Genomic DNA, 20,242 nt, shown 5'->3' on the forward strand with positions numbered 1-20,242 from the left:
CAGCTCCAACTTCTGTGACCCGCTTCCCCTAAATCCCTTTTTTCAGATGTTAAAAGAATTTGTATTAATTTGGAGTGCAGTTCTCTTGGGATATGTCAGGCTCTTTGCCATTTGATACCTTTCAGTCAAACCAGAACGCCTGTATGAAGCTTAGTTTGAATTTAACCAAAACTACCAAGTTGGATATAGCCAGAGTAGAAGAAGATTGCATTTCATAGGGTGAAAAAAACTTGTGATGTCACCTTATGCTTGGTGCTTCAAGATATCCATTCCAATTTCTTGAGAACCCCTGTTTTTTTCAGGAGTCTATTGTAGATGAGCAAGAAAGCAACAAGGATGAGAATATCCATCTGAGGAGGTTCCTGCGGGTTTTGGCCAATGTCCTCATCATATGCTGCTTGTGTGGGAGTGGCTACCTCATTTATTTCGTGGTGAAACGCTCCCAGACATTTTCCAAAATGCAAAATGCTGGGTGGTATGAAAGAAATGAGGTGAGAAAGCTTTGCTTCCAGTTTTCTGCTGGGATAATTTTCTTTGAACATCAGCATAATCATTGCCACAGGTTGAGGACAGCATCCAAGACAGAGGGATTCCCTAGCAGGGCCCAAGAGTCCCCTTCAGTACCTTTGCACTTGTTGCAGCTGCAATGCACATTGATCTCACTGAAAGTTCCTAGGGAAAATTAACAATTCCTGCAGAGAAGGGAAAATATTCTTATAATAAATCACTAGAAAAGTTAATGGCTTTTCAGCACTTTCAACACCAACCACCATCTTAAGTTGTATATTAACACTTACAAACTCAGTTGTACCAGAAAGCTCTCTGGGTGTTAGAAATGTCCATAATTCATAACTCTAAAATCAAATCTTTGTCATCCACCTTGAATTATGGGAATAAAATTTTAGGATGTACAAAAAAATTTCAATTGTCGAGGTTTTCTGTGTCTGATTTTGGAATGAGAAGTTCAAATCTTTAAGCTCTTTCGACCTATGGAAAGGTTTGCTTTCAATGTCTACAATATTATCATGTATTTATATTTCAAAGCCAAATTAAATTCAAAGCAATGCATTTTCACAATTCCTTCAGAGAACTTCAGAAAGATGGCACTTGCTTACGAAATGCTTTGATTTATCACTATGGAATTTTCCCAAAGAAAAAAATCATACTTAAAAAAAAAAGTTTAATGTCTGACCCTTTCCTGGTGATAATGTGAGATCTGAATGAATACAGTCCTGGGTACTGTTACTTCTCTTGGAAAGAAAAGCACAAAGAAGAGACCTGTGAATCAGAGACTCCCTGCACCTGTACAGACACAGTCCCCCACAGGCCAATGGGACCTGTAGGGCTGTAAAGAAGTTTAGAGCCTGTAAGTCATGCCTGAGCTAACCTTGACTGGCCAATGACCTCGTTGACCACAGTGCAACTTAGTATCTGGCATGAAAAAGAGGAACAAAAATACCACTAGGACATATTATCTTGAGCTGCAAAACTGAGTTTTTGATGTGTTTCCATTCAAGTCTGTAAATGCCTACTGCAAAAGCAAAGGTGCTGAACGTGGAAAATAAACATTAGCATTGACTAATTATCTTTATGCACACAAGCCAAGACTTGTGCTTCCTCTGAAACTAAAATAAGAACGTTGGAGCTGATGCAAGCACTACTGTAAGGTACTTGAGGAACCTAAATATTCATGAGTCTGGACTGACAGGGAACAAATTCTTTAGAGCTCATCCCTTTGAGATAAGAGCAAAAGTGCTCCTGCAAGAGCAAGTTGTGCAACCCGGCCCTGAAGTCTGACACTGCTGCCTACATGCTAAGCAAAGCCAGAATCTGAGTTTGCTTTGACTCCCTCCCCTTTATAAATCCCTCAGAAATATCCAACCAGTTGCCAGCAGCTCCCACTCTGCTCAAAATGAGATAGTCACTGTTGTTACTATGAGCAGTTATCTCGTTTTCCTCACGTGGCAGGTTGAAATTGTGATGTCCTTGCTGGGCATGTTTTGCCCTCCGCTGTTTGAAACCATCGCTGCACTAGAAAATTACCACCCCCGCATTGGGCTGAAATGGCAGCTGGGGCGGATCTTTGCACTCTTCCTGGGGAACCTCTACACATTTCTGTTGGCCTTGATGGATGATGTCAACGAAAAAGTAAGAGCTGAGCCAAAAAGCCACTGTCAAATAGCGTTTCCCAGAGCTGAGGGTGAACACACCCTGTCCCCACAGCCAGAAGGGACAATCACCCTCTTTGCAGCTGGTGTTTTCTCTGTCCCCAGTCCTCTTGAGCAGTGCCCCAGGGAGATTCACCAAATAAAGTCTCTGGCTTCTCCTTACAGCCCTGAAAAGGGCACAGTTTTTGTCTTCCTATAATCACAGCATGTTAGGGTAATTCTATTTTTTTCTCCATCTGACATTGTTTGCAATTTCTATTACTGCAGATCCCAAGGATACAGTTTATAATCCGCTTCCACTGCCTCCCCTCTTTAACATTATCCTGGTAGCGTGTTGTGGGCAGATAACTGCAGGAAAGGATAAATGTCTAACTGATCCACAGAAAAAATTACTCTGTTTTAGGCTGAGAAGAATTAGAGGAATCGAGGTGGTTTGCTCTGCCCTGAAAAATTATGAACTGTGCGAAGGAGGAGGACTGGGTAGAGGCTCCTTCTGCACAAAGTGGTCTTGCAGGAGGTCTGACTCCTCCACGTGCAGGGAGTAGGTTGCTTGCTCCCCAAAAACTCATGGAGCCTTGACCTGCTCTCAGCTGCTGCTGCCCTGCTCCCAGCAAAAGAGGAGTTTCTGTGCTATTGCCAGCACTGTAACTCTGTTGTACGCAGATGTTTATACATGGGGTGGTAACTGGTAAGGAGAAGGGAGGAATTCAGTGTTTTGGATTTCTTCAAACATGTCCACTGGGACTTCTATTTTCTGATGGTTTTGGCTGGGGGGGTGTCTCTTCGTTGCAGCTGGCAGAAGAGGATGTGGTGAAAAACATCACGCACTGGACGCTGCTTGGCCACCACAACTCGTCTGCAGGGAATGACAGCACTGTCACCCCACCTCCCCTTGACCCTGCAGATGTGCCCAGGGGGCCCTGTTGGGAGACAACTGTTGGCATTGTAAGAAATTCATTGCGTAGCAAGTCTCTGTGTTGGTTTAGGATGGTCCATTTTTGTTTTTCTCGTTGATGCCTTTAACATTTCCAGGCTTGAAGTATTCCTCACAAACAGCTCTTTCCCCCACTCTCATACAGCATCACCACGGCAATACAAGTCCTTGGTCATGGTTCTCAAGCCATGGTGGTGAAATCCTCGGCTTCAAGCAACCAGGGCATGCACAGCTGAGGCACTGGCTGTGAAGAGCACAAAAGGCCAGGCAGTCTGCAGCCATGCCTGCACCATGTTTTTTTCAGATCATGACTGTGCCTTGAAGCAAACCTCTCTTCTCCATTTATTGCTACACTTGTTCCAGAGAGGCTTTGGTGCAGGTGTAAACCCAAACAGAGGACATGCCTCAAGGGAACTCCTGGCAAATCCCAATCCATAATGCATCATGAGGCCATGGGATGAAAGCAGAATTAGGCAAAAGTAACCCCCTTGAAAAACAGGCAGGGTCCTCTGAGTTTCACCACACAAATTCACCCTGCAACATTTACCTTGCACCAAGAAGATCTGCAGCCAGATCTAAGCACAACTTAAAAAGTAAAAGCAATTGTTTACTGACTGACTGAGATAGTTAGGGCTTGCCAAACTACAAGGCTATGCATTGCTGTGCACACCCAAGGGGTCTTCACAAGTCAAGAGGTTCTCAGTTGTGTGGGAAAAGACCAGCCACTGTCACCCCTCAGAAGAGGCTGATCCTTGGTGCAACTGTGCTGTCATTCAGCAGATCTTTGTTTTTCCCCTCCTTAGACTTTAAAACCTTTCTTGTAAGTGCCTTTCCTTTTGCATCCTTGGGATGTGTCCTGGGGTGACTTTCTGATGCTGTAACACCTATTGCCTTCTCTACGCCCAAACATGGATCCTGTGCCTTTCTCTACCTTTAAGACAGAGGGGGAAAGCTGGTGGAGTTCTTTTGGTGGCCTGTATTCAGAAACAGAGATAACTCACCTGCTGCTACAGAGCCAAGGAAAGCACCCTCCTGCTTTTAGCCAGCTTTCGGCTCTGTTTCTCAGGAGAGAGACAGAGAGTTAAAATTCTTTGCTTTTTAGCTAGCCTGCTGGTTGAGGAAAGAAAAGTTTTTTTCCCTGCGACTTTGGCTTCTTCTTCTTCTCTTCTGGACCGTTCAGCAGCACCAGAACATCACCGGGAGGCCCCACACTGCAGCCCAGAGGGGCCCACACCGAACCCCACACCCAGAGAGGGCAGAGCCACACCTACAAAGAACTCTAAATCTTCCTAGGTCTTCTCCTCAGCGAGAGGTTTTATTATTTAACATTATTCGTTCTTTTTTCCGTGCCTGCGTGCACTTTGCTTGTTAAAAAATTTGGGGTTTTTTCACTTTTCTCCAAGGAATTTCTTTCCGAACCTGGTGGAGGAGGGGCTGCTGAAATCTACCTTCTATTAGAGGGACGTTAATTTTGAATGTTTTCCCCTAAATTTGTCTCAAACCAGGACAGGATGCCAGTTATTTCCACTCTATGAGTCTTCCTTCTGCCTGCACTTTTATCTTCTTTGTCTTGCATATCTCCTTTCTCTACACTTACACACAGTTCTTGTTTACAACTGAACAATTTTCTTAGGAGTCCACATAAAATTTACAGAGCTGAGCCATACCAGAACTATGCACAATAAAAACGACTGTGGGCATATGTATATTTTACACCACCCTTACTGCAGCATTAGCATTCTGCTCCCACTTCCTGTGCTGCCACAGCACACAGTGCAGTCAAAAATGCCAGCAGCAGCTATCAGGTCTAACAGCTATAACAGAGCTCGTAGCTCCCAAGCACAGAGGTAAAGCTTAGGCACTGGCCAGTGTTAGAAAACAGGCGGGGATTTTGCTCATGGCATGTTTTTCTGAAGGTTACTGTCATATAAAGACAAATGGCTTAATAAAGAATACAGTCCTGAATGCGCTACTGAAATTATAGGAGTTAAATGGGTTTTTTTCCTTCTTTTAAATTGCAGGAGTTTGTGAGGCTCACTGTGTCTGATATCCTGGTGACCTACATAACCATTCTGGTGGGAGATTTCATCCGAGCTTGCTTTGTCAGATTTGTGAATTACTGTTGGTGCTGGGATCTAGAGGCTGGATTTGTAAGTATCTTATAGCCGAGTCAGTATCTTACAGCCAAGAAGATAAAAGCAAGTTAGGGCCATTTGGTCAAATGCTACAAATGGATTTGTTTTGAATGCTTCCAGTGGTCATCTGGTCTTGCCTGATAATATAATTGGTGTACATAGTCTATGCAGCACTTTTCTGAGTCTATCAGTTCCACCCCAGTAAGAACTCTACAAAAATGCACTTCTCCTCCCCATCTGAGAACTTTAAAACATGAAGCTGACTTTAAAAAGAAATAATCCAGTATTCATTCAGTTGTTATAATCCCAAAACCTTGGGCCCTTCTACATCCCTTTCAAAGCCCCAGACCTTCCTGTTCACTGCCCACCCTTCAGGCAGGAACCTGCTTTTCTCACAGCAGTGTCTTCTGATCACTGCTGGAAGCTGGTGTTTCTTCTGCTGCAGTGGAACAAGGAGCATTTCCTTCCCCTCTCATGTGTGTGTAACACACAACAGCACTGGACTCTTTGGCATTCATAAAGGTTGCATTACCAGAGCAGTCGGTACTGGAGCTGCACAAAACACAGAAGAAAATAATGGAGGGGTTGAGGGAAGTCCATTGATTCACACGAGAGGAGAAGGAACCAGATGGATTCAGATGGAGATGAAAACAACCTTGCAAGATTATGAGTGGATCAGTGCACCCACCACCTAGCTGTCATACTGGGAGAGCTCCCAGGAGTCATCTGGGGAAGAGCAAAGAGGAGGGCTTTGTGCAAGGAAGAGCAGGTGGGGCACAACAGGCATTTTGCTGCTTGTGGACCTCTTTGTGTTTCTTCTGAGGGAGGCAGAGGACATTTCCCAGGGTGGCCTAGGGAAGTCCTCCCAGCAGCCAAGCAGCATGAAATTACTCTCATTGCTTGGGCAAAGAAGGTTTGCTGACAGCCATCTAACCCAACCTTGGCATTGGCACCAGGACAATTTTAGATGTGTTTTTCTAATGCAGATAGTGAGCAAGCTTCTTGTTTAACCCAGCCTTCTCACACAGGAGTACTCAAGGCAGAGGACAGCAGATGCTGAAAGTTGTCCTTTTTTTCATGCAAAAAAGAAGCCAATATTAACCTCTAGATAAGATTTAATGTAGAAATGGACCAGAATCAAAAGAACAAAGAGAACAATGTTTACATCCATCCCTTCCCAAAGCTGTGAGCAGTCAGCTAAGCAAGACTCTGACTAGGCTTCCCTTGAGTTTTCATCATAAAGCACAAACATCTTCAACTTTATGAATTGCTGACAGTATTAAGTAAATGCAAATGGCATGAAAAGCACACATACCACAAAGGATATTCCAAAGATACAAGAACATCACTTATCATTTCTTAGAATTCTGTTTTCTGCATTGCAGTTAAAAAAAAAAGTAGGTTTTGTTCGAGAAAACATAACAAGAAAATCTTTACATGTAGTTTCATCTGCCAAAAATCACCTGAATTTTGTGTGCACAAAAGTCGATATATATAGAAGAAATAGCTTCATCATAGGTAAATCTAACAAAATAATAATTTATAAAACAACGAATACTGCCAATAGATCAGACCAGCCTGTTCTGAACCTGCCACCATTAGCACCCACATCAGATAGGTAAAATACTGCTTTATATGGAACAACCTATCAGCTAGCGCAGAGTAAACTGTCTCCTGATACCCATCAGGTCGTATATTCCCTCATATTTCTTTCCCTTTGCCCTCTGTTCCTGTTCTTCAGCAGCTTGGACCCAGGGACATGGACATAATCCAGCGCAGCATTTGCCCACCAGCTCCTAATTATCACTGCTTCAAGAGTCAATATTTTACTAGGGTAGAACTAGTCCATAGCCAGCCAGCAGCTGGAGTTTAAACGTAGTCCCGTGCCATGCTCACAGCTGGTGTTATATTAACAGGGAGAGCGAAACACAGAGCAGCTCTAAGCACCTTCATATATCTTTCCAATTTTCAGCAAGCCAAGAGAGAAGCAGCAGCCCACAGCACAGTAGCTCCAATTCTGCTTTCCCCACACTGCTGCTGGTCATTCAAGCAGTGTGCACACAGCAGGAGCCCTCCCAGGAACCCCTGCTTGACAGCTTTAAATAAGCGTCATACACCCAGCAGAAAACAATAGCAGGTACCTCTAGCAACAACACACTTTCCTTTCTTTCCCCATACAGCCGTCCTACGCAGAGTTTGACATTAGCGGCAATGTTTTGGGTTTGGTTTTCAACCAGGGAATGATTTGGTAAGATATTTCCTTTTTTTTATTCCACACACCCCCCTCCCCCCCCATTTTTAGAAAACATGTTAGTGGAGTTAGAAAGCATCCAAGCCAACTAGATAAACCTTTGAGTTCTGGTTTTTCTGACTGATTGGCTTTCTGTGTTTAACTATAAAAGTGGGTCTCTCTCTGCTGGTTACCTTCACCTGACATTTTTCAAGCCATCTCCAATAAATGTTTGTCACAAACTGAAAAATTTTCTTTGCGACCCCTGAGAGGTCTGGTCCTAAGTGAGGGGGACCATACCATAACCATACCATAACCATACCCTATGGATGCAGGTGGCTTCTACTGTGGGAGCAGAGGGGTAGCACCTATCAGCCCACTCACACTTCATTTGTGAACAAACTTGCCGCCAACGAACACCACTTTTTCTGTTCTTGAAAAGAGTAAACCTTCCAGTCTGTCAAAAAACAGCACCTGTCCTCTTTTCCTTTTCAGGATGGGATCCTTTTATGCACCAGGGCTCGTGGGTATAAACGTGCTGCGCTTATTAACCTCCATGTATTTTCAGTGCTGGGCTGTTATGAGTAGCAATGTCCCTCATGAAAGAGTCTTCAAAGCATCCAAGTCTAACAATTTTTACATGGGACTGCTGCTGCTGATCCTCTTCCTCAGCCTCCTGCCTGTAGCTTACACCATCATGTCCCTGCCTCCCTCCTTTGACTGTGGACCTTTCAGGTACTACCAAAACACCAAAAAGGACATTTTTGTTCTCTGGTACATGGGATTATTTTCCTGTAGTTAGAAGGACTGGACTCCAGCAGAGATGATGAAATGTTTAAATCCTTAGCAATGTGAGGCAAAGGCTATGGGCTATAAACCATCAGCTGGGAGCATTGAACCTGCTCCTGTCTGCTGCTCTCCTCTGCTACATGATTCCCAGTGTTTTCCCAACACACACTGATGGAAGCACCGGAGAACAGCAGGGGTGGGACAGCAAGGTGCAGCCCTCAGTAAAAAAACCCAAAAAAACCCAACAGGAGCACCCCTAAGGCTCTTTGGAACATTGTGGAAACAAAATGAGTCCGAAGTCTCCTTCACAGAGACAAGAACTCCCACAGCATGAGAGGCATTTTACATGTTGACTTTAGTTGACAAATACCAGGAAATGGATAGGGGTGAGCCTGTAAAATTCCTCCTTTTTTTTTTTTTTTTTTTTTGGTGTTTGGGTTTTTTTAAATGTTGCGGGGCTTTTTTTTCTTTTAATTAGGACAGAATCAGCACTGCACAAAGCATTCAGTGGACTGGATTAACATGCCAATAAAGTCTAATTTGATTGAATAGCGCCATTTCCTGGGCCTGCTGAATCTGACTCAGCAAGGAGCCAGCTTGGAACACATTGTTCTTGTAGATGCACTGTTTTAGGTTATCTGCTTGCTGACGGTGAATGACATCAGAAAGCTAAAAGACTCGGGGGAAAGGCAAGAGACCAAAATATCCTCAGTTCTATAACAAGGACAGGTGTCAACGAATAATGTCAGAAGATCTGACAAGTAACTTGTTGCACGCACACTATCATTTGAAGATGACTAATCTGCAATGTGAAAGAGCTATTTCAATTCCCAATCAACCCTTCAAAAGCCACTCAGCCTGATTCAGACCCTTGGCAGCTCAACTGAAAGCTCAGCTCTCCTGGGCTCCTGGCAGTTGATGTAGTTGGGATACTGTTTATCCAAGTTTTCTTTATTGACTCTCACCATCAAGACAAGAGTTCAACATCATCCTGACTGGAATCCTGCAAGCTCCCAGGAGGCACCAAGCCTCAAAAGGAGGAATAGCACTGATAGGGTTGGATTCCCAGACCCAGAGATGTTGGGGAGAGAAGAAGGTCAATTACGTAATCCAGCCCTTTACAGATTTGTTCTCCTTTCAAACAGAATACTCTCATCTGCTTTATCAGTCCTGTTTGAAATTACTCTTTCACTGAGTCTCCTATTAAGCAATAATCACAGCTTGCTATTTTTGTCATTACTTAGCAGCTCTTCAAGTTGGCTCATTATTTCAGAAAGCCGGAATTTGCATATGGAAAGTCATCTCTACCATGAAAAGGCCAAATTTAACAAGATATCCATCAGAAATGTACAGTTACTAGACCTTGTAGATTTTTATCTATTTCAGAGGCGTAAATAGTCAGGACTCATAAAGGAGTCAAGTGTGGAAATAAACATATTGACTCCAGGAGCAAGTTGGCCTAGCAAAGATTATTTGTATAATCAATAGGAGGAGGCAGGGAGGGAATGAATGGACCAATAGATAATTTAAAATAAAGGCATTTTAAACTCCTTGATGGCCAACAGCAAGCTGATGCTCACTGAAAGAGAGGTGAAACCTTCTGCTTAGCACCATGAGACTAGGAGCCATTTTGTCCCTCCAGGAGACACCTACACTCCTTAACTGGCTGTTTGTCTTTCCAGTGGAAAGAAAAGGATGTATGATGTCATTCAAGAGACCATCGAGCTTGATTTTCCAGTTTTTGTTGCCAAGATCTTCAGCTATGTGGCAAATCCAGGACTGATCATACCTGCAATTCTGCTCATGGTGTAAGTTTTCCTCGCAATATTATGTGTCTGGCTTGGGGGAGAAGGTTGAAAAAAAAATTCTGGGATGCTAGTGAGATTCTGGGATACATCTTCTGCTGAGATAACTGCATGGATTAGAGCAGACACATGCTCCCTAGCCCCCTCACCTTCGCCTAACCCAATTTCACAAAATTTAATTACCTGACCCAATTAAACACAACTTTGTAGATGGAATGCATTGCTGACAGAAGCCTTGTAGATATCAAAGCTGTTGCAGCTTCCATATGAGAAATTTTCTGTAGCCAGCAGGAAATAAATGGACAGTCTCAGCCTGGTGCCTTTTGGAGAAGCAATTCCTGTCACAGCTGGTGGTATTTAGAGCACAGCCAAGACAGGGCATTCAAAAATTACGTGTTCCAAAAATACGAAGAGTTGTGAGCTCTGTTTGGGTTTGGGGGGTTTTACTTTTTCATTTTCCAGATAATACATCTGGTATTTGTTTTAGTGCTGTTTGATCATTTCAGCTTTGAAACCAGACTTAAATCCCCAGTACCTCCAGCAGTACTAGGATCAGCTCTCCTTTTTTTTGAAAAGATATTTTTGGCACTGTTCTTGAGGTTTTCCATAGCTATCAAAATGAGTAGGAGACCTGTGGCCAAATTCTGTAGGCAGTTCTGAACACTTCAGACTAATCAATGGGAGACAGGGAGAGAGCTGGGGAGCCTGTTACATACAGAGCTTCCTATACTGACTCTTCCTGGGGTATCCACACACATTGGAGATGATCCTCTGGGCTGAGCCAGTACAGCTGCCCTAGGGCACTGTGGTGCTCCATTCTGAATAGCTACATGAAGGTAGTGCCATTAAATTATGTCAATTACAAGTTCCATACAAAATTTCTTATACAAACAACATGAAAAAAATCCTAATTAAACTGAAAATGGCATGTCACCGCTCTACCTGCCTCAAACTACTTACCCGTTTTAACCTAAAAAGGATGATCAGTTACTGTAACTTCTACAGGCAGATGCTACATTTGTACGGATCAGATCAGGTGTGTGCAGGAGACAAGAAGCCTCACACCACATCCCCAGCATGGCCAAGCACATTATTGTATATTATTATTGTATATTATTATTATTATATAAACTCTGTTCCTGTGGGCTTCACAGCAGCACTGCCAGATGCCATTGCAAAGACAAAATGAAGACCACAGAACAGCCCAAATGGGCCACCTTTACAAAAGGGCTGCAGGCCAGGTTTCTGAGGCTTTGATGCAACATTCAAAAAAGCTGATGGGAGAGAGTAATACCTTTGAAAAGAATGGGGTTTTTTTCCAGTGACAACCTCCTGCTCTTTTCTCCACTGACAGCTGAGACAAGTAACAGCACAAATCCAGTTTATTTGTTGAAGAGACACCTTTTATCACACCTTCTCAGTGCTGGCTACTCGCACACCACAGCCTTACCATCAGTCCATCTCTCCTTGAGACACCATTTTGTCTCTGCCCTGATTCCCCTCTGAGAACTGAGAGATACCTTATGTCCATGTTACCCAAAACATCTTCATTTTCCACGCAAATACACTGCCTGTATGGCCTGTATGTATCACATATTTGATTTCCAGTTGTTCAGCTCCTGAGAGAGTCACAGCCCTAAAGAACTGGCTTTCCCCATGGTGCCTGGGCCAGTCAGACCTACGGCCCTTTGGCAGTGCTCTTGCATGCCCCAAGAGCATCAGGTGTCTTGCAGAGGCACTGTTTGTTATCTACATACTCACCTTGCCTGTGATAATCCCAGATACAATCACAGCGACCAAACAAGGTGGTTTCATAATTTTTAGTCCTTTTCTCCTTTTTTGGTTGAGTCCCCAGTTTCCTGCCTTGTCTCTGAAAATCCTCAGCTTCTGCTGTGGTGCTGACAGGCAGACAGGGTCAGGCTGGAGCTAGTCCTTGTGCTGATCCCCATCCAGTTTTTCAAGAGATTGAAACCAGGGAAATGCAAAAGCTTTGTTTAGTCCTGATGAGCAGAGAGCCAGAAGCTCCCAAAGCAGCAGGCAAGGCAACCTACAATCCAGCCTAAATAAAAATAGCCTCTACAAAGAGCAACAGGTGGATTGTAAATGGATGGTCTGTTGATTTTGTTGCAGCCTCTCAAAAAACCTGTTTTCCACTTCTATGGACTGAATTAAGTCATTTTCTCTAGCCATGAAAACCCCTTCTCTTTTTTCCACGTGCAATCCAAAACACATCTTCTATTTATTTCAGTTCTTAGCTCCTGGTCGCAAACAATGATGGGGTTCAGTGAGTGGCACGAGTGTCAAGCTTACTGTCCTGCTTCTAACTGCCCAAGGACAAGGGAAATAGGGAATAAAGAGAAAGAAGAATGAAAGATATTGTGTCCATGGGCACATAACCTAATCCCACTCAGGCTGAGAGTAGAATTTCAAGTTGTGGCCTGCAGAACTTCCTGGCAGAGGACAGAAGCATTTTACTGCATCAAGAAGGGGGAAAAATTAAAATTTCTATGCAGGATAGAAAAGGACAGTGACCCACACTCTAACCAGAACTGGGGACACAGTGCATCAGAGAAGAGGGGTGCTGTGGTTTAAGCCCAGCTGGAAATTAAGCACTTCCCATCTACTTGCTCAGTCTCCTCTCTCTCTCCCCCACTCTGGTGGAATGGAGAGAAGAATCAAACCAAAACTTGTAGGTTGGGATAAGAGCAGTCTAGTAATCAAAGTAAAATATAGTAATAATGGTAAATGATAATAATAATAGAAAGGGAAAAACAAGTGACACGCAGTTGCTCACCACCCACTGATGGATGCCAGACCCCCCCTTCCCAAAACCAGATTGGCCCCCATTCCAGGTAACTCCCCTGTTTATATACTGGGCATTATGTTCTATGGTGTGGAATATCCCCTGGGTCAGTTCAGGTCACACGTCCCACCTATGCCCCCTCCCAGTTTCTTTTGTGTACCTCCTCACTGGCAGAGCATGAGACAAAAACAAAGGTCCTTGCTGGACTTAGGATAAACAAGAATTAGCAAAACACAAAACACTGGTGTGTTATCAACACCATTCTTATTCACAGCCCTGATTACAAGGTAATATTTTCTAGGCAATGAGCTTGATAACATAGAAGAAATAAAACTATCACATCTTTACAGAAGAACAAAAAGAAAAAACAATTTCCAAGAGGATTTTCAGGACAGAGAGCCTAGATCACCAAGACTGAGTTTTGGGTTAATGTTACACAAAAGGAGGCAAATGTGTTTCCTCTAGACAGACCCCTGTAAAAAGCCTCAAGAAAGGCAATTCTAAGCACTGCTTCCTGATCTGACACATGGAAACCAACATGCCAGTACATGGTGCCTTGCTGAACTTAGGGTCAGGCACTCAGTTGATGAAATCCTTGAGTATGGTTTGAGGATGTTGAACGTGGCTGGAGAAACACAGGCAGGTTATGAACTGTTTGGAAACCTTTTTTATTTCCCTACCTTTTTTTTTCTAAGAAGATTTTCTACTTTATATTTAAAAAACGCAAACAACTACAGCAGTGAACTGAATGGCTGGTACTTTTCCTGGGAATGGCTTGGAGTTGCTGAACAGATGATGGTTATGATTTAGAAAAATAAAAGCACTCCACAAAAGCAGGAGGAGACATTTTTTTGCTACCAAAATATTACTGGCTGGTGATTGTCAGAGGTGGTGAGACAGACCCAGACACTTGGGCATGTTTGAAAACACAGCCTCCCTGTGTGCCAGAGGCTGGCAGCCAGCATGCCCTCTCCCATCCCCGCTTGCCTTTCAGTTCCCTCCAGCTTGGCTCAGTTTTCCCCTGGCTTTGGCGTGCCCTTTCTGGAGAAGACGGGATCAAAACAAAAGCCGGTGGCTCTACTCCAATCTGGCTTCTGCTTGCCCTCTGTTCCTGTCTCTGCTTGCTCTCAAGGGCCCTGTCTGGGGACAGAGGATGCAGCTGGTCCTAGAAAAGGGGGAAGGAGGACTGTTCCTTGGGCACTGCTTTTCAAAAGAGGGGTCAAGGCCTTATTCCACCACTATTTCCCCGGTTTCCTAGTTTTTTCCTGAGGTCCCTGTGTTACCTGGTGGCAGTTGCATCTCAAGGCTGGTGCCTGGTTTCACCACGGTTGGTGCAAAGGAAGCAAAGGGAGCCTATGGCCAGCCAAGGTGGACGCACGAGGGCAGGGTGGTCATTTTTCTTCTGTTTGAGCAGAACTGAGCTACTGGATGGGCTCAGCTCATCTCAGCTAACCATACCACAGGCAGCCCAAATTCTTCCTAAACCTTGAGCCTCTAAAAGCAGTTCGGAAAAAGTTGGTGGAAAAACTAGGTATTAGAAGGTAGGCAAAAAATTACACGTTCCCTTCTTGTGAAACTTCCTCTTTCCCCTGATCCTATCACTACAGCAACATGCTTTCTTTTCCAGCCTCGCCATCTATTACCTGAATGCTGTGTCTGAAGCGTATCAGCGAGCCAATGCAGAGTTGAAGAAGAAAATGCAAATGGTAGGTATTGATCTGGCAAAGCTGCCTTTGAAATACCATGCACCTCAATTTTGATGTGTAGCATATGCTTTTAAATCCCTCTTCACTTCTGAACACAAGAAGATGATGTATTTTATGCTTGTTCAGTCCCCTCTGAGGGCATTTAATGTCTAGCTGCACAGAGTAGTCACATCCCATAACAGCCTGCTATTTCATACACCAGAACTACTGTTGGCTTTCCCATAAACTGTGTTTTCCATGTACAAAATTAAGTTACCTCAAAGTTCAGGCAATGCTTTGGTGTCTGAGATTTACCAGGAGCAATGATAAGCCCATGAAAACCACAGCCAGATTTTGTACAAGCTGAAGAGCAAAGAGCCATAATGAACAATATGGCAATTACATTTTTTTTTTTACCACTGATTCTCAAAACACCTTACAGAGGAGGCTGTTTCTGCTGTGCACGTGGGAAAAGCAAGATATAGACAGATGCAATGACTTGAACTAGCAAGGTAGGATTTGGGCCTCATGATATCCAGAACTGTGAGAAGTTGCAACATGTAGAGGACCATAACACAAGGGTTCCTGAGCTAGGTCTGCCAGAAGGATACCTGCAAAAACAAGGCTCTGCTCAGAGAATGAGTCTTAATGAGAAACAGCAAAGGTGTCCTGGTACCAGGGCTTGTGCTGATCTGGCAACATCAGTTTCCTCCAGGGTTTTCTAGTTGTTGCTTTGTATGACATAGATGTGCCCAAAATATCAAGCCTTGCATCAGGAGAGGATGTGATATCGTCAAAGGACTCATATCAGCCATTTTACTGGCACAGGACAGGATCTAAGCCAAGGAAGCAGTCCCACATAAAGCCAAACATCTCATAAAGCAGAGATTGCTGCAACATTAAAAGTGAGGATGTGAGTGCTGAGAAATGGGACTCCATAAATTATATTTAAATGCTCCAATGCAGAGTTAATCACTCATGCACATGTCTTAAACTAAGTGCCTTGGTGCAAGAGCTGAACAAGTGCTACAGCACACTGGGACTTTGGGGCACTTGGTCTATTTCATTGCACAGCCTGGCTGTGATCAGGGCTAAAGGGATCACACAGCAGGACTCAGCGCTATACAGAAGTACAGATTCCTTCTACTATCTGGAAGAAAATCTTTTGCAGCACTAGTTGTATGCAAGCAAAGCCAAAGACAGCCCTACATTCCATCCCTATGCTGCTGTACCTTCTCCTTCTTCCTCTGGCATTTATCCCTGACACCCTCTCTCACAAGAAGCTCATATTTAAAACAAACCAATACACCAGAGAGGGCAGATTGGTAGCTGCAGCAACACACAGACAGCCTAACAGACCTAAACCATGTAATCAGCAAGTGCTTTGCCCTGAGAGGAGCAGAGCCATTGTTTTCCAGTCCTGCCTGGGATGTACTTTCTTTCCCAGAAACACTTGGTCACCGGACCAAGATTCAGCACCTTGAACTTGGTAAAGGGATCCATTCACCCCAACAAACACTTAGCCAGGCAAACATGACACCAGGTCACCATTTCCCAGATTACATCTGCAGTTTTTAACTAAACCAAATGGTTTTCATTGATGCAGCAACGTGAAGAGGAGAAAAACAAGAGAAACAACAAAGCCAGTACCAACCCTATGCTGCAAGATCTGGAGGATTTACTTACACCAAGTACGAAAACTGAAAGTCCCCCTAAACAAGCAGAAGGTAAAAATTAAACAATCTCCCCATAACACTTCTGAAAAGGCTCATTTAGCCACCAAAGTGACTGGGTAGGATTGAGAAACTGGAGGGATACACCTTAGCAAGGGATTGGATGAGTATAATTAACACAGATTTTGTCCTCTCACAGAAGTCCACCTGCCAATGGAAACCTAGGAAGGGCACATTTTTAGACTAGATTATATCTCACACAGGCTTGTTACAGTGGGAATTGTAATCCAAAATTATGGTTCACCCCCCAACTATTAGCCATGCTGGTCATGAAACCAGCAATTTATTCTGGGAGCAACGTTTAAATTCCAGTGTTGTTTCTGGGCTGATGAGCTGAGTCAGACTTTTCCTTCCTGAGTTGAGCTTTTCATTGGAAAATTCATCATGAATGAGGCTGAAACTTTTCACAGGATTGGGTTAGGTCTTAGGGTAAATAAATGCATCGTGTAAGCTCTGCTGTGGGGGTCCATGACTGGGCAGAAAGAAGCAGGAGGAGGCATTAGCACTCAGGATCTGGGTATTTTCAAAGAAAATGGATCCTTCAGGCTCGATCTCAACCAGCCACTTCCTGACTGCTAGAGCTTCCATCTCTCATTTGTGAAAATCACTTGAAAGATTTTGATTTTATCTTGGTACAGGTGAGAAAAACAGACCAGTGCCACCATAGCCCCTTTGAATTTAGATGGGCTGAGATGAACTGGAAGGTTCAGAGTAACCCAATACAGATTCCCTCCAAAGCAGACCCAAGGCATTCATTTTATCGGAAATAGTGCTGGCAGTGTTTTGAGTGCACTGAAAATAAAGACTAAAATCAGCAATTACCCGTGACCACCCCATGCCTGGCTAGTAGGATTATCATGTCTTATAAATGCATCAGGAAGAACCTGACAAGAGGGCTTGGGCAGCAGAGACATGTACTGGCTGTTGAGTGGGGGCAGAACAGTCTTAGTCCTGGTTTCTTCACTCAGATGCTCAAACACAAATCCTCAGACACTGGTTATTGCACAGAGAAACAGCAGCCGCCGGGGAGAGGATGAAAGGCAGTGTTTGCTCCCAAGAAAATAACATTCATAATGTTTGCTCTAGACAAGAAAATAGAGCCTCTGAATGGAACCAGCCCGGTCAGGAAACCGGGCAGAGGAGAAGTCCTGGATGGCAGCCGCATGGCCGGTGGGAGAGGAGCAGCGTTCACCCCACCATCACAAGTGTTTGTGACACAGCCGCGGACACTGGGTGTTCGGGCACCCTACCCTGGCCAGCCCAGGCCATGGGGGTACCCACTGGGACCAGTCCCTGGAAGAGGGAGAGGGCAGCCATGCTACCCACGGGCTGCTCGATAACCTCAGGGAAGTTTCTCCTGTTTGACATTAGAATACATGAACTGCATGAACTGTTGTAGTTTTGGTAGGAAACGATTCCTGCATGTTGGACACCCACTCGTGGTGGTGTGTATCTATCCAACACTCTCTAATATAAATTTGTTTAGACACTTAGTAGTACTTCAGAGTTGTAACCCCAAAGGCTGTGCTGATTTTTGTCAGAAGGGAAATGGGAGGCAGTCAGAACAAAAATCAGCCATGATATTGCTGAACTGCTTCACACAGGACACAGCCCTCTGGCCACTAACAGCAGTGACCTTGCTCTGTGGAGCAAGTGCTTGCCAGTCCTTTCAAAGGCTTCTTTAATTAATAAAAGTGGTGTGAGTTTACCTGTCATTTAAACAGAGGTTTCTTGTGGGTTTTTTCTGTTGTTCCTCTGCCTGAAGAATTTAGTATTCTTTAAAAAAATGAGTGTTCCTGCTCAGCCACAAGGCAGCTGCTACTAGGAGTAGAGGATTCCTACCAGAGGAGATTTCGTCAGCTGCATTTTGTCCCTTATGACAGCTTTCCTCCAGTCTACCTCCTCCAAACTTCCACCTTTTTGTTTCAATCTCACCACTGCTTTCTCTAGGTTCCCACTTTTCTCCTCCTTTCACAGTCTGTTGACAGCAGCTTGCACCATTATTTCAATCCCTGGATATGATTCCTAGCCTAGCAACACCATGCAGCACAACTGAGAGACTAACACTGCCTTGGCCTAGTTTCTGATTATAACCAGTTAGAAATTCCTGGTGCAATTTAAGAACAGTATCATCCTGATCTACAGGACTTCCCAGGATTCTGTGACAGACCTTCTCTGGGTTGACCTGCTCTTTTACGCTGACAGTTTCTTCCTGTTGTTGACATAAACCCATCCTGGTCAGCTTAGATCTGGTGTTCAGATACGTTGTTCTTCATAAAAATGTCTATAAAAAAATAAAATTTTTCAAATCCATAACCATAGATAGTAACAGTTCTGCTAAACCTGAAATATTTGGATTTAAAAAGGTCCTCACTTTGAATTTTTTTCTACTAAATTCCATAAATCTTGTGGAATGCTGTTCAGGACAAGAAACTCAATAACTTATTTCTCCTCTATGTCTTGACAGCACAGAGCATTTGACCTTCAGCCTGGGAATGCCCACCTCTCAGGAGCTGGGAAAAGCAGTCAGGTCAGACATGAGGCAGACTGGGAAAAGGCTTCAGTCTTTCAGGTCTAATACAACAAAAAGTTTTAGACATCTGCTTTTTCACAGAAATTAGGAGCTTAAATATTGTTCTATGCTTACTTGAAAATAGAGACCTAGCTCATTTGTTGATGTCTGTACTTTATAATAGAGACCAGAGCCCTAGAGAGTGCTTATAGGAGATGCAAGCAAGAGACAAATAAAAGGAGAGTTTGGAATTTCTTCAAAAATTAAATCATTGCACTTTGTTTTCAAATACAGAGACGTCAATGGATTGTTTCTAGATATAGCTGTTCCTGGTGCACAGCTCAAAATCAATTTGGCTGTTCCCAGAACACTGCTATGGTCAGGGTTGGTCGTTCTCCCAGGGAGCCTCCATGTGAGAAGCTGTTCATCAGATTTTTTTCCTGGGCTTGGAAGGACATTTCTCTTTGATGGGTCCCACAGATAAGGTCTTGCCTTGCCTCTTTGCCGTGAAAGTTGCTGATGCAACATGGCTGTGGTGAGCTCTTTGCAGAGATACCCAGTCACTGAACTGGACAAAAGTCAGACAAGAGAAGGTCCTTTCCAGGAGATAGAAGCTGTGGTCCCCCATCTTTCTTTTCAGGTGTCAGACTGATCAGAAAGTGCTAGGGGAAGGTGCTGCCAGCCTGCTAACCCAGCAGGATATCACAGAAACAACACAGTGCCCTGATTTCAGCACAGCTTGTCTGCCTTGCAGATTTTGCTATCTTAGGGAATGGTTGCATATCAAGGAAGAGGGGTCTCCTCCTCTTCACTCCTCAGCTCACACTGAAACACAATTTGGAAAGGGGAGAATGTGGGTTCAGATCTCACTCACCTCTGCTAGAAAACAGAAAGAGGCTGGAAACGTGTGTGTGCGTGCATCTGTGCACACAAATAAAGGCAACGAGAGATATGAAGGAGCCATAAAGAACTCCAGACGGGTTTTGAAAGCCAGAGAAGCAGAGACAGACTTAGGCCAGATGAGTAACTATTACAGGATTTGGATACTCTCTGCATCAGGCCCCTGAATCAGACCTGCAATAATATGGAGCATTCCAAAGCACTTTGTCATCTCTGGAGCTCACAACTGCCCATTAGCTAATTACTCTGTCATGGCTTGTTTATCTCTAATTATAATATGTTCAGTTCACCCATTGATCAATGTCTTTTGCAAGCTCAGAGACTCTAGGATACCAGGGCCATAGTATCAGCCTGACAATTCCTGCAGACCAGCGGCAACTCTCTTCCCTGCCTTCAATCCACAATGGGGTCCTCTGTCAGAGCGCAGCAGTTGTGAAAGGTGTAAAAATGCCAACCCTCACTCCTCATACTGACTGAAATGATTGTCCCTGTCTTGGAGTTTTGAGTCCATTTACCAGTTCTTCATGTGCAACTGAAGGTTAAACGCC

The 20,242-nt window shown here is 44.0% G+C and overlaps 1 protein-coding gene across 1 annotated transcript in view; it reads left to right on the plus strand.

The window, feature by feature from the left end:
- TMC2 (transmembrane channel like 2) overlaps positions 1 to 18,008 on the plus strand; it is a 32,509-nt gene extending 14,501 nt beyond the window's left edge. The window contains exons 11-20 of the mRNA XM_042044246.1: positions 303 to 491; positions 1,969 to 2,148; positions 2,961 to 3,113; positions 5,124 to 5,252; positions 7,418 to 7,485; positions 7,963 to 8,202; positions 9,939 to 10,064; positions 14,492 to 14,570; positions 16,156 to 16,276; positions 17,369 to 18,008. Coding sequence (XP_041900180.1) covers positions 303 to 491; positions 1,969 to 2,148; positions 2,961 to 3,113; positions 5,124 to 5,252; positions 7,418 to 7,485; positions 7,963 to 8,202; positions 9,939 to 10,064; positions 14,492 to 14,570; positions 16,156 to 16,276; positions 17,369 to 17,622 — 1,539 coding nt within the window. The 3' untranslated portion in view covers positions 17,623 to 18,008. The remainder of the gene's footprint in view (positions 1 to 302; positions 492 to 1,968; positions 2,149 to 2,960; positions 3,114 to 5,123; positions 5,253 to 7,417; positions 7,486 to 7,962; positions 8,203 to 9,938; positions 10,065 to 14,491; positions 14,571 to 16,155; positions 16,277 to 17,368) is intronic.
- Positions 18,009 to 20,242: the final 2,234 nt, after the last annotated feature.

This window comes from Corvus kubaryi, unplaced genomic scaffold, assembly GCF_017639235.1.
Source record: "Corvus kubaryi isolate FWS band 111438036 unplaced genomic scaffold, C.kubaryi_AGA036_p1.0 37398, whole genome shotgun sequence".
NCBI classification, from domain to species: Eukaryota; Metazoa; Chordata; class Aves; order Passeriformes; family Corvidae; genus Corvus; species Corvus kubaryi.